The following is a 20,434-nucleotide window of genomic DNA, read 5'->3' as shown; positions in this document are numbered from 1 at the left end:
CACAAAAACATATATCAAAAGAAATTTTTTTTTCATGTTTCTTTTCTTCCGATTTAAAGCGCACTTTAATTTTACTCTCTTGAATAATTTACAAAAACCCATAAGTATTTTTTTCCTCTGAAGAAATATTCAGTACCGTCAGAATGGATGTGTAGGATTTATTTTTAGTCAACTTAAAAATAAAAAAGAAATCTCAATATATCATTGACAAAGCACTTCAGCTAAAATAAGAACTTTATTTTTTTTTAACACTGAAAAATAAGAACTTAAAGCATTTTTCATATTTCAAAACGGATTTATACTTCTCAAGTACAGTTTGAATGGAGAAGAGTTATCCGGTTTTCTAGTTATGAATATATTTCTTCGGACTACTTCAAGGCATTTTTTTTCCCTTTAAATTTTTTATCTCGATTCCATTTATTATTTTTCTTTATCGTGTGCTCATATATTTCAACTTCTTCGGAGAAGTTGTGTGTTTAGGTCAATTTTGGGAATCTTAAATTAAACTTATTTAACTGAGAAGTGATCAATAGAAAAAAACGTATTTGATTTCTGAATAACTCAATTATTTATTTTTAAGTGACTATTTGTAATATATGAAACATATTCGTTTTTGATCATACTGTCTAATGAGTTTAACCCTTTGACGCAGAATTTTTTTAAACATATTTTTCATTATTTTTTATCCATTTAGGTCAATATAAGTAAAAAATATTATATTTAGCATTTAATAATTTATAGTTATGAAATAAAGCATGAAACCGTGATGTCTCTTTCAGGGTTAAAAATAAAATCTTCCAAACAAACATTTTTCAAATTTGCAATTATATGCTGTTATTTATTGAACGCGTCAGAAAAAAATATGGAAAAGGGATACTGCTATCCCATTTGCGTCAAAGTGTTAAACGTCTTCCATCATAGGAACTTAAAATTGCAAACATTTTCAGTCGAATTAAAACGAAAGTAGTGTAAAAAATGTAATTTGATCCGGAATATATATATATATATATATATATATAATAACAGGGCTACATCTCTGTTATCATTGGTGTANATATATATATATATTGCATACTGGCTAATAATGAAAGCTGGTCAAATTTGAAATTTGAATCTCCATTTTACCGAACAAAAAACCTGATGTTGGATAAATTTTACAGCAACATTTACTGCAAACTCACTTTATAAATTGTTTATATATATTTAATTATTTAAATAAATTTTATTGCAAAAATAATGCTTTAAAATTTTTCCTTAAAATTAATTTTTTGGGAAAATTTATTTTTCGGATGCTGAACTGAGGGTAAATTTCGATTTTTTTTCTCAAATTTGTTTACCATATAAAGTGTTTGAATCATTAAATGGTCCTATTGCATCATAAAATTTTCATTGGTGGGAACCCTACATATATGATTAGACTAAAAATCTAAAAATACCTTTTTAATCGTGGATGGAATAATTATACAGTATTTACTGGTATGAACCCTACATTGGTGTGAACCCTACATATATGATTAGCCTAAAAATACCTTTTTAATCGTGGATGGAATAGTTATACAGTATTTACTGGCATGAACCCTACATATATGGTTAGCCTAAAAATCTAGAAATACCTTTTTAATCGTGGATGGAATAGTTATGCAGTATTTACTGGTATGAACCCTACATTGTATGATTAGCCTTAAAATCTAAAAATACCTTTTTAATCGTGGATGGAATAATTATACAGTATTTACTAAATAATTATAGTTTAAACGCAGGGTACCATTCAACATTAGGCATTTGCAATATTTTGAAGTTATGAATTCCTAAAGTCCAAAAATATCCGGTGTTACTTAATTAAGCTCGAGAAAGGTGAAAATATTAAAGCAATTCTAACAGACGTTGATAGATTAAATTACCTGGCATAATGGAGTTAGGTACGGAAATAATGAATTTCCGAATTGCGTGTTGTTGATAAACCTTTTTTTTTAAACAAAAAAGGTTAAGTTTGTCCATTTACATATTGATTTTTCCTCCCTCAACAGAACGTGATCTAATTTCTGTGCAAAATGTAATAAAGTCATTAATTAGATCAGAAAATTATTTTTTTCCTAACTCTCTTTGTCTTTTCGTCAACGAAAAATAAACATTGCTTGCTTCATGTTTTCATTTTGCATAATTTGTGTCTCAATGTATTGAATAAAAATTTTGAGAATTTTAGCATTCTCTTTCATTGTAACAAGAAATCCTAGAGTTAGAATGTAACATTGTTATTTAACTTAATTTCTAACACTAAAAATTGATAAATTAAATTAATCAGTCATATTAGAATTTTGCTCAAATGCGTTAAAATAATTTTTTCCGGCATTTTTTGTAAATTTTATTAACATTTTTTTTAAATTGTCAAATCAATTTAAACCAAAATAAAAAATTATATAATTTGTAAACTTTACTGCTAATTAAAGCATTTTTGTTATATTACATTTTTTTCTTGACTGTATATTTGCGTAACTATAACAAAATAGTTTGTAACAATAATTAATTGCAATAGTTTGTTTTGATCTTAGATCAAATTCAGGATAGAACGTTTTTTTTGCTCACTATACAAACTGTAGACAAACATAAACTATTATAAATTATTAAACTGTATTTTTTCAGTTTTTTTACATTAGTTGAAATTTGCAAACTAAAATGATAATAACAATTAAATTGATGCATTCAAATGCATAAAATAAATAGAGTTAATTATAACAAATATTGCAAAAAAATTTTTTTTGACTTGTTTCCACGCTTTTGGAGATAAATTTAAATTGAAAGGTGCTTGTTAAAAAAATAGAAAACACATTAAACGTAAATAATAAAAATCTAGTGTTTGTAGTTCTTAAAAAAATTGCACTATAAAAATACATATGAACTTCTATTCAGTAATTTAACTATTCATTTCGTTACATGAATAACGATGGAATAGAAATTTCGTTATTCAAATTCAGGGTTTACTTGGATCGATTTTCATTAGCATATTCGTTTCATTACATTCATTATGAACCAACTGATATTCTTTAGTTTCAGATCATCCAAGAAAAATTGTAAATTTCTATTCGAGTAAATATTGATTGTGCTTTCTTAAAGAATATGGTTCCAGCATATTGATTTTTTTTAACTCTCCTTTGTCTGGTTATAATTTTCAATAAAATCTTAAATAAAACCACGGCATTAGGAAATGTTGCTGAAAACGCTTAGCACTTAGACGCAGATGAGACGCCCATGACCCTTCAAAAAAAAATTCCGACGGTCTAAATACAAGCAAAATATGTCTTTGGTAAATTTTAATTAAAAAAAAATTAGTTTAATAGTTATTTTTAAAAAATTGTTAGCTTATCGGAATTATATTTGCATTAAAATATAAATTAAGAAAAAAGTAGTTGGAAATTTTTTTTTATTCATGTTCCAAAATTTATCAATAGTTTATTTTGTAGTTAAAAGAAGTACCAATGTCGGATAACTGTTTTTTTTTTGGATCCAAATAACTGCGAATAAGTGCAAATTCAAAAAAAAAATGTTTGGAAGTGAGCCGTGTTAGGAAGATTTTACCTTTATTGTTGATAAAAACAGGGGTATGTCATGCTGAATTTCACAACCATAAATGATTGAAATGCCAAATATATTATTTTTTATTTATTTCGACCTGAATTAATAGAAAATAATCGGAAAAAATGTGAAAAATATGTTTAATAAATTTTCTGTGGCAAGGGTCAAATCTGATAATCACAGCAACAGCTAATAAATCTAGTCTGAATCTGACATTAATCTCTGGCCAATGATTATTCAAAATCTGCTACTCTATCTGATTGCAAAAAAACCCAGTTTTATAAGTAGTGAGAAGATATTTCTTTTTGAATAACGTAAGCCTTCAAATTTGAATACAACGAGAACATATGAGCGAAAACTATATTTAAAAAAATTAATTATAACTTTAATATGACGCATCTTTCGTTGTATGACTATTATGTATTGTAATAAATCTATTATAAAAAAAGGAAATGAAAACAAGGAATTTTTTTTTTAAAAAGAAATTAGAATGAAAATAAATAATAAGAATTCAATGAATAATAAAAATTGCTTCTGTATTAGAATGGAAATTCTATACGTTATTCACTTTTGCCGAACATTTAATTTTAACTGCAGTAAAGCTTAATTACATAATTTCAATCTAATATTTTTTCAAACTTTTGCACAATTTTTCATTTAAAGTTTAAGTGAGTCAAAATACTCTCCTCTTCATAGAACCGACAATGAAAAAATATAGAAGTGTTTCATTGAGGTTGCTGAACTCCAGGTGAACTATCAGTTAATGATACGACACACACGAATTCATAGAGCGACTTAAGGATCAATGACGAACGACTTGACTGGGGATTCCCCTTTTTTGTTATTTAGTTATTGTTACAGATACAGTCTTGTGCGCTCAATTGTTGTTGTTGTTCATTTACGTCGCACTAGAGCTGCACAATTTGCTATTGGCGACGATCTGGGAAACATCCCTGAGGATGATCCGAAGACATGCCATCACAATTTTGATCCTCTGCAGAGGGGGTGGCACCCCCGCTTCGGTAGCCCGACGACCTGCACGCGAAGTCTAGCACTTTACGGTAGAACAGTTGAACAAGGACCAATACCGCACACTCTCGGTCCTTACGCAGGTTGATCCAAGTGGTCACCCACCCGCACACTGACCGCAGCCAGTGATGCTTGGCTTCGGTGATCTGCTGGGAACCGTGTCTTAACGATCAGTCCACTGCGGGACTGCGCTAAATTGAAAGAATGGCTTAAAAAATAATTTTTGGTACAAAAACAGCTTTTTTTTTCTTTTCTTCCAGACGTGGACACGTACCTAGGTTTGCAAAACCCTTAACCGTATAGTCCACGTCTGGACGACAGTCTAGCTCGCACAAAACTCGGCACATAAGAAAACCATTACAAAATTCATAACTGCACAAAACAGATGATACAGAAACAGCTGGCACAAACAAGATAGGTAGGTAGGCTTTTTATTTAGGTCACACTAGAGCTGCCCAATTGGCTATTGGCGACTGCCTGGGATATGCCCCCGATAATGATCCGACGACATGTCATTGCAATTTTGATCCTCTGCTGTGGGGTTGGCTCCTTCGCTTTGGTCGTCCGACGACCTGCTCTCGAAGTGGAGCACTTTACAATGGAGTAGTTTTAGGAGGACCGATACCGTGCAACCTCGTTCCCTACTTTGACTGATCAAAGTGGTCACTCACCCGCTTACTGACCTCTGGAAACCGCGTTTTTACGATTAGTCCACGGCGGGGCAGCTCACACTCGAAAAGTACAGTTCAAAGATACATCCTGGATTATGGTGGGATATGAACCCGCTACCTTCAGACATTAGAATTTGGTGAAAAGAACATAACTCCTCGGTAAGGAGAGATTCTCGCTGAATCCCGTGATCATTTAATGATGCCAAATTTTATATGTTATCTTTAAACGTTGAAATAGCTCTGGGATACAACAGTAACTGGAATCTACACAGACAAAAACGTTTGGCAATGAAGGATATAACCATTATACCAAAGTAATGAGTTCGCCGGTTTGATGTCCAATTTAGGATTTTGATTTTTCTCTGATCTATTCAATTACTACTCCCTGTTCTCTAGAGCAATAAAATTGCAGATATGTAAACAGTTTAAATTGTTTTGGTTCGAAATGACATTACAATACTATGTATTTCAAAAATCTGAAAAGTCTTAGTTTAAGAAAAATTATTTTAGTTTGATTAAAAATATTAATTTTAAATCAGAATACGAGAATTCTCATTGGAGATAGACGTATTCGTAAGAGAATATGGTTTATGATTACAGTAAAGTGTTGCATCTTATTTTATAGTTTTTATGTAATAGACATTTATGAAGAGGATTCAACAACTTTACCTGAGTCTCACAGTTCGATTCGCATCAGCAAAATTTTAAATAATTTGATTATTTCTCACATTTGTTTGAAACACAAATATTCGAACTGTTGTCACCAAACATCAATTTTATAAAAAATCATTTAAAATTATTTATTTAATGAAGATGTGGAAATATTCATATCGACCTAAACTAAATAAATAAAAAAACTTCACAACAGGAATAATCTTCAAAATACCAGATGCAAAGAAAGAAGAAAACAGAGTTAAAGAAATACCGTTACAATAGGATGCCTTAGGTTATAGTGATGCAATAACTATAATTGCTATATGAGTAGGGCAATTAATTGGTCAAAATGCTGGAAAATGTACAATTTTTTTTTAACAGAAACCGACTCAACATTTATTTTGTTGTATGATTCTTAATATTTATTTCGCAAAACTAATAATTTCTAACAAGTTGTTACTTAACTTTTTCATTTCGTTTATTTAATATTTATAAGACAATTTTACAGATCAATCAGAGCTATTTTTTATTCTAGTCTTTGGAAATGATAAAAACAATTTCATACTTTTTTATCTTAGTTTATTTAAGAATATTTTAATTCATTTCAAATCCTTATAAAATTTAAACATTAAAAATATTAGTTTTAAAATTTAAATTTTCGTTTTGGCAGATGATTGTATTTCATTAATTATAAGAACAATGATACTGGTACTTAAAAAAATTGTTTTGTGCTTATTCTTCATGGTGATAATTTAAATATATTTTAATCCTTTTTTAACCTGTATTGTTAATTTAATCAAGATTTCCAGATTTATAGTGTACAAATATTTTTGCAGTTTATGTTACAAATATGCATGTATTATCATAAACAAGAGAGACTTTACTTTCATATAACATTTGAAAATATACACTTGATCAAATATTCTTAAATGTTATTTAATATTTAAAAAAGAACATTTCTAATCTATTTTTTTATGACACAAATTGGATCATATTTTTATAAAATCAACAATACAAATAAAATTATCAATAATAAAACGCTGTTATTTTTTATTCGAAAAATTAGCATTACAGTTTAAAGCATTACAAAATAAACGGGATTAAATTGGAAGATTATAATAGAATTGGATTTTCATAACTTAAAGATACTGGGCCATCTGCATAAAATGCCAGTATATAAACTAAATTTTAGATCGCAAACTGTTAAAAAATTGCAGTTCGCCTTTTATTTCAGAACATTTTGAATAAATAAAATGAAATTAGCAATTTTTTAATTACCATGCTTTGAAAATATTTTACTTATATCTGACTCTTATATTTTTTCTTCAAACCGTGTGCATCCGCTAATTCAATTACTTCAGCTCATAGCTATATTCTGTACAATATCCTGCATTTGTTATTGATGTAGACAATTTAGTGAATTTAAAATTAATTCTTACTCATTCCAGTTCTAATATCAGTATTAAAATGCAAAATTTACCTGATTGTATATGGCATGATCTTTTAAAACAATTAACAAATCGATTAAATATTTATTATTTCTAAAACTATAAATTTATATTTATTTTACCTGTCTTGATTCCCAGTCACCAGCATTCAACTTGAGCCAGTCACCACTGTTTACATATTTACTGTTTTTATCTCCTTTTGTAATTTTTCCAAACTCCAAGTATACTGGCAAAGATGTAAACACCGTTCCTTTTTTGGTTTTAAAACGCACCTGATCACAAACAGACAACGAAAACATGTTTCATTCAAGCACAAAACACACTTCTATTTTCGCACGTTTTTCAAGTACTGAATATTTCGATCTTCGAATATAAATAAGAGCGTGCCTTCGATTCTTCTGTTCTGAATAAAGTTCAGTGATGCAATAGAGAGAAGTACACCGGCAAATATTCTTCCAGTTAGGATGTAAGGGGTGGGGTAAATTTCAACCCTTGCAGCGCCATCTGCTCGTGATCTCTGTCTTTAGGGTTATCCCGTTGGGGGTAGAGAGGGGTATAATTTTTGGCTAGAAAGATTTTTCCTTCTTCCCAGAGTACTTTATTCTCCAGTCACGTTAGCTCTTAAAATAATCGTGTAGTCTTCGGCGCAATAGTAAAAGAATTTGCGCACTTACAGACCACTGGGTTAAATCTTGTTCTATTTTTGACTTAGTCTGCAATCTTTTCTGCAGCTATGTGGGGGGATGGAAGGCAAGAAAATTAATAGTTGATTAATTTTCTTTAATATGGATTAATAGTTGATTGAATATATGGAAGATTGAACGTGTCAACCGCTTAGTTACATTGATTTTGATTAATTTTCTTTTTGTATTGATATTAATTTGTCAGATTATAAACGCTTTATAATTAATTGGTATTAAGAAGCAAATTAAATTAAAGCATAAAAATTTAACTATAAAAATTTAACTATAAAGAACATGTTTTATCCGTTAAAAAAACTCGCGTTGTGCTTCTAATTAACACAGAATGCACTAAACTAAAGAAAAAATAATTTTTTTCTGTCAAATGAAAAAAAAGAACTTTTAAACCGTTTCTATTTGGAGCATTTTCTTCTCTCTATTCTACATCTCTATTTCTTAATGGACAGAATAGCGATATGATGGGATTATTAATTAATAGTGAAGAAACGTAAATGTTTGCTGAGCGAAGAAAAATAAAATTATGCTCCAAAGTATCATGACAAAATTATTAAAATGATCATCAGAACAATCAATCATTTTACCATTTATATGGTAATTTTAAGGCAGATAATCTGTTAAGGCCGATAACCTGCAGATAATCTGGTAGAAGGCAGATAATCTGTTTACCTGTTAATCTATGGTATATTTAAAATGGCTGTTCATTCAAATAGTTCATAGGAGTTAGACGACTAATAATTATTTCTTATTCCGATAAATTTTTTTCAATTATAACAAGGGTTAAAGGGACAAAAATTATGGCTTCAAATGTTTGATTAAAGTGTTCTAAAGATACTAAACTCAGATATATCATACTATAATAACTGTTTAATCCTTCTTTTATGAGGTATTGGGATTTATTTGTTTATTTGCTTGCATATGTGGGTTTCTCTGTAAATAAAAAGGACTGCTTAAAAACTCTTTTCTGTTTAAAAAACAAATAGCACAATTTTACATAATACGGAAAGACTATGCATCGAATGATATAACGGGATTCAAACCCTCTACATATACACTTTCAGAGTGGTTAGTAGAATAGCAATACTGCGCAACGAGGTTCAAGTAAAACAACCATATATTATTGGGGACACCATTGCCGAGGATTGATGTCCTTCTGCTAAACGCTGGAAAGCGTAGAGGTAGCGGATTCAATACCTTTATGCTGCTTTTCTCATTTTTATGTTATCTGTTCTACAATTTGGCACGAATCAAGCAATTATTTGCATGAATCACTCGATCCTGTATATGTATCTAAACTGAATTCATTTATTAGAAATTATTAAATTAGAGGGGAAAAACATTACTAAGATGCATCGATTGGGAGGCAGCTGGTTCGAGTCCCACCGTGTCCTATGTTGTAGGTATGTGTTGTCTTTCTTTTTATAGTGCTACATGTAAATCAAGGACATATTGGCAAAGCTTTGTTGAGAGCACACAAGCCTGCGCAACAATAAATAAATAAATATTAGTAAATAGATGCATTCAGGGTTACGGTGGGATTAAGATCCACTACCTCTACGATTCCATTTTAGTATGCTGAACCAGCCCTAATGTAGTATTTTTATTTACTCTTTCTTAGTATTCATTTAGTAACAGTTAAAATATTAATTTAGAGCAACCTTGTCCAGGCTGTTGTTGTTGTAGTTCATTTACGTTACACTAGAGCTACACAATGGGCTACTGGCGATGGTCTGGGAAATATCCCTCAGGGTGATCTGAAGGCATGTCGCCACAATTTTGATCCTCTGCAGAGGGAATGGCACCCCCGCTTCGGTAGCCCGACGACCTGCACGCGAAGTCGAGCACTTTACGGTAGAACAGTTTAACAAGGACCAATACCACACAACCACGGTCCCTACGCATAGTGGTCACCCACCCGCACATTGACCACAGCCATTGACCCATACTTGACTTCGGTGTTCTGCTGGGAACCGTGTCTTAACGATCAGTCCACTGCTGGACAACCTTGTCCAGGCATTCGCACATTTAAAAATGAATTTTTTTTTAAATTTTAAATGTTCATAGATGATGTTAACTTATAGTTTACATAGGAAAAAAAACATATATTTGAAGAGAAATGAAGTTTGTTAGTAAAATAGAGGTTAATAAAAGGAGAATTTTTGTGTCATCTAAAACTAAACTAGCGCTGTTAAAATTACTGACGTTTGCTTAAAGTTACTTAATTTTATCACATATAAAACCAAACAGCATGGTAACAAAAACAATATTTTATTGTTACTTCTACCAAAAAATAGTTAACAAAGCACTTTGGTAAAAAAATACCTTGTTTTTTAGTGTTCCCATAAAGCTAGAAATACGCTAAATGTGTCCATGTTCTGGTAGTTTTGACCATACTTTTTTTCTCAGCGTAAGATTGCCGTAGGGAATATTTAAATGCAGTTGTGCTCTGTATTTGGCTTGGTTTCCAGCAAAATTTATATTTCATGCGAAATTAGTTTGAAAAATAACTGAGCTGGCCACCAAAGTATATTATAATATATATATAAAAATATTACAAAGTATACTACAATATTTAATTCATTTTGCCACATTAGTTATTTATATAACATTTTATAAAAATTGGAAATTAACAATCGTTATATTCTTTAGCTTACAATCATATTCGAAATTAAAGACTTGAAGCTATAATGTTCTTCCATTATAAAGTAATTTTATAAAGTATTATTTCAAAAAGTATTATTTAGTATTTATGAAATATTATTAAGAAAAGTGTTACGAAGTATTATCTATAGAGTATTATTAAGTATTATTTATAAAGTATTATTACAAAACTTTTTATTATAGGTATATTGTAATACTACATCTCCAGTCATTGTAATAAAATTTTATATTTATATTTATTAAATATTTTACATCAAACTATGGGTATACTCGCGTATCCAATTAAAACAATAAATGAAAGATAATTATTGAAAATTGCTTAGAAATTCTAGAAATTAATTTTTTGTACTACTGCTAAAATAATTCCTTGGCGACTTTTAATGGTAACCATAAATTAAATAACTAGTTGTGGATGAAGTTTCAATGGCAACCGAGTAAAAGGATCAGGTGGTTTAGTTTTACCTTAATGGAATTGAATTAGATCCGTGGAATCAAATCTGTGTTAATAAGAAGAAAAAGAAATTCAGGGTCTTTTAATTGAATAATTTTTAGCTAGATTATGTTATTATTTCTTAGAACGTTCAGTAATAAAAAAAATTGTTTATGTAGGTCTGAGTATTTCTTTTCCAACTCCAGAACAGCCTGTGCAATTATTCTGAAATTTCAACAGTGAGTGAAGGGAAAAATTTTAGTCTCCGACTCTCAACTGTTCAAATATTTGAGATATTTGCCAAATTAAAGCTCTATTTAATCAGAAAAGGGTTTGTTCGAGTTCCGTAAAATTTCATAATCTTTACTTTTTTGAGATGAACGTTTAAAAACCTGTTTTGTTTATATAATGACGTGGAACTAGTGGGAAAGGAATCAAGTAATAATAAGTATATAAAAAATTGGAATTATTTTAGCTTTAATAATTGTGTTGGTACATGTATTTTAGTTTTGTGCATAATTTCGTAGAGTTGTTCAATATCGAATTATTGATTCTTTACCTTTTCCCCCAGCACTATAAATGATTGTTTATTTATCTTTATTTGTTTGCTTTTATGTTTATTTTGATTATTTCGTTTCTCTTTGTTTAACAGATATAGAGAGTTTTTTTATTTATATTTTTTTATAAATACCCTGCATATGTTTCATGGCCGGTATAGCCTAGTTCGTAGGACGTTGGGCTTATACCAATGAGGTCGTGAGTTGGATCTCTGCTGGCCGAAGATTCTCAGTGAAGTAAATGGTGACTGGTGTACGTTAAATTTATCGGGTCACGAAGTCCTCCATGTTCCCATGACAAATCATACCTCTGGGGGTACGGAATTGGAGATTGATCGTACTCTGGTTCAGGTCAAAATTGCGATCTGTAGATGAATGAATGAATGTACGAATGCGCCCACCCTATAAACGGGCTGCGACATGTGTGTGGATAAAGTCGTTTTCTTCGCCATTCATGGTGATACTGAAAAATGGAAAACGCACCCACTGTCTTAAATTCGCTTTGTTTCACCAAGCAAGCTTGTTGGTACTGGCAAGTGGCATTAGAAACAACAGCAACATAATTGCTGTTACAATGTTGCAAAGAGCAAAACTATTTTAATATGTCTTGGAAATGTTTTTATTTTCTCTATTTCGCCATTAGTAGTGATTATCTGGAATTATCCCAAAAGAACATTAAACTATTTTATTCATGTTTCGATAATCATTTTAAGAAAAAAGCATTTCAGATTATTTTAAGAGACTGGAAAAGAAAGATCTCTTAACAATTTATTGGGTATCAAACAAATTTCTTATTGAGCGAATAATAAACAATATTAGATTAATTTATTATGTTTGCATTATGTCCAGCTAAACAAAACCCAGCTTAAAACTTGTTTATAAACGAATATTTTAACATAAAATCCACTAGAATTGAACTCCGGTTTCAGAATTCGACAATGAGATTCTGAAAACTTTGTTTTGTGTTTTATAGTTGAAATAGTTTTAAAACATATTCCATTGTTTTTTAAATTTAATTTGCTCTTTTTATACTGAATAGAAATAGTTCAACTTCATTTCTTTGCAGTATGATCTATTGATGGTTTAATCCTATTTTGAAATGTAAATTCTACGCAAAATTATTTTTATTTTTGATTAATTTAATTTTAAAAAAGCATTCAACATATTATGTATATTCCAAATTTTATTTTTAACTACTTTTAATTTTTGTCATTCTTCTAGCAAATTTTTTATACTTCCTAGTTAATGTTTATTTCGTTTCTGCCTGCAAAACTATTTGATAACAAGAGCTCCTAAAACCCTATTTTTGTATACCATAAGCAAACTGAAATACTTTTACACAAAAATATTTTCTCATTTTTCCTCTCAGACATGTCTCGAATAAAATTGACCGAAATAAATGGTTCTGAAATCTCTAAAATCATACGCTAATTTGTTTGTGAAACATCAGAAGCTGCAGTTTCCTATGCATATCCGTGTAAACAACTGTAGTCAAGGAAACACATGACTTCTCCATAACATTATCATAAAGAATCAATAAATAAACTCATAAATAGGATTGCGAGGTGCTAAATGCATTTTGATAACGATGTTTAATTTTGATTCTTAGCTGATAAACACTACTAGAATTAGATTTTGTTATTGCATAACAATTAGAAGCATTTATTTATCAAAATTTCCTTAAAGTATAGTATTTGCGAAAAAAATAAGAAAATAAATTCGACACGAGAACAAAAACTAAAAAAAACCCGGGTCATTAACACCAAAATTTATTGGTATTTAAGTCATTTATTTGGTAATTTTTTCAGATTGTTATGTGAACGCTTCATCAGAGATGGCTTTCAAAGTAATAGTTTTCATTACCACACATTTAGTAAAAATACAAAACAGGAAAGTAAATTTAGCAGAAAGAAATTGTGTTTACACCATGCTCTGAAGAAACACGATAAAATAACTAGACTGTCTTCAGATTATACCATTCATTTTTACCATTTTTTTTGTAAATTTTAAGAGTTTAATTGCGTGGCTATAACTTGTCTTACTAAATAGAATAGTTATAGATCTTGAACTTCATTTTCTCTGTTATGGTTTACAGTTACAGCATTGACAGTGGTTAGTGAAGGAGTGGGTGATCACATTGATCCGACTGCAAAGTCTCTAAGATTGAGTGCTGTCATCGGTCTAAGTTAAACTGTTCTAAATCAAATCAGGCTGAAAAGCAGAGGAGCCTTTCCTTCGCAGAGGAATATAATGTGATGGAATGTCTTCGGATCATTCACAAGGATACTTTCCACACCCTCGCCAATAGCTCTTAGTGCAGATCTAGTGTGATGTAAATTAAGTATAGTACTGACTGAAGTGGTTTATTTAAAATGGCTTTTTGCTAAATTTGTCTATAAGAGATGGTAGTTAATTGTTTAGTTTTCTTAGTATACTTCAAAACTACATCAGAGAGAAAAGCGGTGATATGCTCCCTAGTGCTTAACTAAATTATTTTAAAAATCCATATTTAACAGGTAGTAAAAGTTATTATTTACATACATAAGCAGTTTCATTTGTAAATATAAAGTAAGGCAAAAAGGAAAAACCCTGTTAATATGAAGTACGAGTAGCACAAGTTTGAGAATGACACCACGAAAATACATCCTGTGTGATGGCGGCATTTGAACCTGCTACCTGCATTTTATAGAGCGCTTGGTGGAACCGCATGCGAATTCGGTCAGTGAGATCCCTGTAAAACGATTTAATAAAAAAACAATAACCTACTATTCCAAGCAATTATCTTTTTATTAATGCTACAATGCCATTAAAATGCACATCAATTTTAATGGCTTTACATTTGTTTCACTTCTATCTTAGTGTGTAGGTAGCGAGTTTTGATTCTGCCAAAACCTCGGATGTATCCTTGAGATGTCGATTTCTATCTTGTACTATCTCATCTCCAGCTTAACAAGGATTTTTAAGCTTATTTTGGAATGAGTACTCAACCCTTCATGTATATGTATTGTAATAAATAAATAGCTACTTTCAAGGTTGCGATGTGATTCAAACCCGCTACCTTCATGCTTCTATATTAGGATGCTGATAACCTGCTAACTGACAGTTAAGTTACTGATTTAGCTCAGCCCTGCTCAGCCATTTGTATCGGAACAAGTCGTCATTTTTATCGTTTTATAAGTTTATAGAAGTTAGCTTATAAATTACATTGAAATGAAAACAAAGATAACTCACGAAAAACAAATTTAATAAGTGCTAACTAAACATTTTTGCAATATCTCACCTTATTTTAGAATTATAAGCAATATCGACATACCAAACTTTCTGCCAAACAAATAATTTATTTTTAATTTTTCCAACTTGATACTGTTAAAACTACCGTAATTCTTTTTGGCCCCTAAATCCATAAAACGTATTAAATTTCACCCTATTCAAGTAGTTTCAAACCTAATTTTTTCCCAGTGAAATTTCGAAATATTTATTTATATAAAACAGGAAAACCAAATATTCATAGCTTTGTGACAATAAATTCAGGTTGACCGGAGCAAATAATTTTTCAAGTAAACATGTAACTGAAAAAGTAACGGTGACTCTCAGGAATTTTGTTTTCCTGATTAAAAGAGCTCGAAACATAACGTTGGTAACGTAACATAAGTAACGTTAGTTTGGTCTTCATCTTTTTCTATTGAAAGGTTGTTTTAAGATCCATATCCTTAGGGCGCGATTAGACACCAGTTTCAAGACGTCAAATGTTGGTATAAGTGCCTCACTGATATGAACAGCTTCTCCTGTTTATGTTTTCAATGGATTCTCAGATTTTCTGGAACACGATTAAGTTACTAGGTTGGCTTTAATTTCTTCCGTTGTCAAATCAAAGTCTTCTTTGTATCCAAAATAATCAGTGAAGATAAATCTGGTTTTTCAAAAATCTCAATGAATATCTCTTTTTAAGAAAAAAAAAATATTTGATTTGATTTTTCATTTTGAACACTCAGCATTAACATTGGAATTTTAGAGAAATCAAATTTATCTTCGCTGATTATTTTCGACTCAAGAAATCCTTTGATTCAACAAACGAAAAAACAGAAACCCTTCGGACCAGAAATGCTGAACATATTTCGAAAATATAAACAAGTTGGAGATGCTATTCATCTTCACGAGTCATTTATATCTTGCATCTGACGCATAGAAACCTGTATCTAATCACACCTTTGGCAAACCTCAATATGTTTTAAAAGACAAGTAAACTTATACAGTATTGAAACCAAGAAGGAATTTAATTCTGCATTTCCTCTCTATTTGACTGCAATAAAGATTTGTCAGGTTTAAATAGCGATTTAGTTTGTTTATATCCGTTTGCGGATCTTATTTTAGTTTTCATTAATTTGCTACATGTCTAAAAATTCTAAAGTGTGAATTCTTTTTTATGGTTCTGAATATGTATTAAAGGCCCTGGCTATATAACTCCCATTATAGACATAAAATAGTCATAACTCCCACAACGAAAAATATTTATACGCACTCATTTTACTGTAAAAAAAATCATCATAATGTACAAGAAATTATTGAAAAAAACGTGTAAAATGCATATAATTTATAAAATATATTTTATAATAAATTTAAAGTATATATAAATAAAATACATTTTTCCCCAAAATTTTCTTTTGTGCTCTTTACCATTTTTACGACTCTTGTGAAAATATCGAACAAATCTGTTAGAAACAATACTCCATTACATTTCCAAGTTTTAGTTCCTAATGTCTTACGGAAAGAATAAAAGAACTTTCTTTTCAACCATTTTAAGCATTTTGCGTCAAGAAATCTCGACTGAATAAACGATCTACTAGTATTTCCACTGGTCAAGAAATAAATATCCATTGAACATCTTTACGTTCTTCAAATGTGAAACGGAATAGCGTGGAGCCTTTTGGAGTCGTTATATGTCTTTTCGGACTTTTGGCACGAAATCTAACTAGAATAGAAGAGTTAAGATTCTGTTGCGTGTACATAGATAAACTAAAGTAAAGTAGCTGTGCAAGGTTGGTATATTTTAAAGCAAAATGCACAGTGGAAGGCTGCAATTCAAAGTCTTGAAAAATAAAATGTTCATTTTAAATGGGTTTAAAACCCATTTGAAACGAGTCCAACATAAATATTTAAAAGAAAAGTTAGCAATTCTTCCCTTGGATTATTGTGTTATGGATTATTTTTATTATCTTCTTCTAAAGTTCTGGCTTAGAATAAAAATTATATATTAATGAATTCATGAAATGACATTTTACGGTTCTTGTTAAAGCACTGGTTTTGGCATTTTTTCAAACTTGAATAACTTCTTTAGTCTGTTTTGAATGAAGGTTTTTTAATGCATTGAAACAAAAATTTTAAGTTAACATTATTTTTAAATAAATCTGTAAACAATTTTGGTAGTTGAAAATTGATTTGACTTATATTCACCAATAAATTATTAAATGGTACTAAAGTGGCAGTTAGTTGTACTATGTGCAGTGAGCAAAGTGAAAAAAATTGAGAACTTCTGATCTGATTATCAGAATTTAACGTAATAGGATGCAATCTGATGGTTCCAGAATTGAATTTGAAATTTAATTTGTAGTTAGTGCAAATATATTTAATATAAAACAAGAGATTTAGAAAGTCAAGCACCAAGCATATTTTCTGCAGTCTTAATAAGAATCAATAAAAAATACCGAGTGATTCATAAAAAAAGTATGCTGTTTCAACGCACAATTAATCAAGAAAAATGTAAGATATTTTACGTTGCCTGCAACTGAAACTTTTGGTATTATTTTAAGTTTTGTTAGAGATAGTCGCAATATTCTATGTGTGGTTACCTTTTTCCTACACAACGTACATCGAAGCCGTAATCCATTTTCATCTCAACACGTGTTAGGTATCTGAATCAGGTCCATTGATACTGAATAATTCCATTTAGCTTCACCGATGAAGCAACATTCCCCGTCAGTGAGGAAGTAAATAAGCAAAATGTTCACTTTTTGGGAACAGAGAATCCCAAATTCACAGAGCAGCACGAGATGCGGTTAAGGTAAATTTGTTCTGTGCAGTGTCCAGGAAGAAAGTGCTCGGCCTCTTCTTTTCTTCAAGAGAAAACTGTCACAGGAGACTTTTTTTTTAATATGGTAAAACTTTGTTTGATGTCATAGTTGAAGGATGACATTGACTATTTCAGTTTCCAAATGGATGGTGTACCACCCCACTGGACGGCCTACGCGCGTGATTATCTTGATGAATATCTCCCTCTCCGATGGATTGGATAATCCGTGGGCTACAACATGTCACCAAGAAGTTCTGATGTAGCCCCTACACCTTGTAATTACCTCCGGTAAGGTATCGTATAGGACAAGGTATTCGTCCTCCCCTTCCTGTTTAGCTAGCCAAGTTGAAGACTCGTCAGGTACTGATAACGTTTAATTACATATATTCTCCGCAACTCAGAGCTCGAAAAATATATAGTCCGTCATGTTGAGGGCATAAACGTTTTTTTCTTGAGAATATGATTGATTTCAGTATAATAGTTGTCGTAGTACTTAATTTCGTTGGACTAGAGCAGCACGATAGGCAAGAGGAGCCTATCTTCACTTTTGTAGCTGGACGTCTTGCTCACTAAGTCGACCACTTTGCGGTAGAACTGTTTAACAAAGACCGACACTGCTACCCTCACAGACTGATCAAAGTAGTCACTCACCCACCAATAACCACTTCCAGTGATGCTTGGCTTCTGTGAGCAACTGGGAACCGTGTCTTTCGAAAAGTCCACTGTGAGACCCGACTGCAATGAAATTATAGTTGTTTTGAAACGGAAAGAAATTGGCATTTGGACAGTCAAAAGTATTGACAATACTTCTGACAATATTTCTTTGTTAATAATAATGCGCAGCATTTATTTCATATTTGCTTATTTGTAAATAAAAACCAAAAGGCAGCACACAAAAGAAGAAAAAAAATCCATCAACGTTTAGTCATGCCAAATATTTCTTTGTCAATAATACAACCATTACTGATTCGTTCTTAAAATAAAATGGAAATATTATGTTGTTATTTGCATTTTTTCGATGCATTAATAACAGGTACATCCATATATTTTCATAATTACAAAGCACTCTTTTTGGAAGCACGATTTAGGCTATGAGAGTCAAAAACACTATAGCTCCGATGACTAGCAACATCAGCATTGTACACAAACGAACCAAATTTCTTCCAGACAAACAATCCATCGATCTCAAATTGGGTGAGATCTAGGAGACAAACCCAAGTCCTTCACAACGACAGCACTACTTAACTGTCTTAACTACTGAGTCATCGTACCGCAGTGGACTGATCGTTAAGACACGGTTCCCAGAAGATCACCGAAGTCAATCATCATGGTTGCTGTCAGTGTGCGGGTGGGTGACCACTTGGATCAGTCTGTGTAGGGACCGAGGGTGTGCGGTATTGGTCGTCGTTAAACTATTCAACCGTGAAGTGCTCGACTTAGCGTGCAGGTAGTCGAGCTACCGAAGCGGGGGTGCCATCCCCTCTGCAGAGGATCAAAATTGTGATGGCATGTCTTCGGATCATCCTCAGGGATGTTTCCCAGACAGTCACCAATACCCATTGTGCAGCTCTAGTGCGACGTAAATGAACAACAACAATACTGAGTCATCATGGTTCATTTTCATGAATGCTCATTCAAAAAGAAAATATAAGTTTATTTAAGAGACGCATCTCATAGTTTAACGTAACCGGCAGGGCATGTAAATTTTTTGACCATTGCCCTAATACAGATTTGTTTTAACAAGAATTTTAGAACTCTTTATTAAAGATAATGATTAAGGAATATCCTATGTGTATCAAAGTTTCTAAAAATTAAAGCACCACTGCTAAAGTCAAAACTGAATTTATTTAGATAAAGTTTTAAAAAAATGTTTATGTTCTCTATAATAATTTATTGCTACATATCTTTAATGGCGAGAAAATTAAGATTTATGAATGAAGACCCGTCACGTTCATTTGTTTGATAAAAAAAAAGTTTTTTTCTAACAGTCAGATTAATGGCTGTCATTAAACTAGAAACACAAAATTTTTTAGTTCTTTTTTTAAAGTAGAATGTAATGTATTTTGCGTGTTACCCTACGCGCATAAATAAATGCATACTTCCAGTATCATAAGAAGTTTGAAAAAAATGTTCGAAGTAAAACTTCGAAACTAGAGCTGTAAATATTTTATTGAGAAAGCTTTAAAAAATAAATGGTGGATGAATATAAAAATAAAGTTCTGGAATTCATGCTTATTTAACGTAAAGATTTATAACATCACGTGTTTTTTATGGCATAAGGAGCTTCAAGCTTCCATTTAATGACAATGTCCCTATTTTGGAGGAGGGAGCGTAAAACATTACACTTTAAATTATACTACAAGTATTGTATATTTTAAAATAATATAATATTAATATTTCGCTATTTCTAATACTAGCTGACAATCCGTTCCCTGTGCGATAAAAAACACAAGGTAAATAATAAATGAATTAACTCTACACAGTAAAACAACGCAATTAAGAAAAGTTAAAACCAGGGCTCGAAAAAACTCAGAAATTTTACCCGTCCCCGAGGACGGCTTGTCCAGCAATGTACCCGTCCTCCTTTGAAACTAACCCGTAGCTTCTAAATAAATAAAAATATAATTTTCTCTTATTTATTATATAATT

At 31.0% G+C, this 20,434-nt stretch overlaps 1 protein-coding gene across 1 annotated transcript in view; it reads right to left on the bottom strand.

Moving 5' to 3' along the window:
• The window catches only part of LOC107437431 (uncharacterized), a 418,583-nt gene extending 410,700 nt beyond the window's left edge, over positions 1-7,883 (bottom strand). The window contains exon 1 of the mRNA XM_016049433.4: positions 7,495-7,883. Coding sequence (XP_015904919.1) covers positions 7,495-7,671 — 177 coding nt within the window. The 5' untranslated portion in view covers positions 7,672-7,883. The remainder of the gene's footprint in view (positions 1-7,494) is intronic.
• Positions 7,884-20,434: the final 12,551 nt, after the last annotated feature.

Source organism: Parasteatoda tepidariorum, chromosome 7, assembly GCF_043381705.1.
Source record: "Parasteatoda tepidariorum isolate YZ-2023 chromosome 7, CAS_Ptep_4.0, whole genome shotgun sequence".
NCBI classification, from domain to species: Eukaryota; Metazoa; Arthropoda; class Arachnida; order Araneae; family Theridiidae; genus Parasteatoda; species Parasteatoda tepidariorum.
This window is presented reverse-complemented; position numbering and strand designations above follow the sequence as displayed.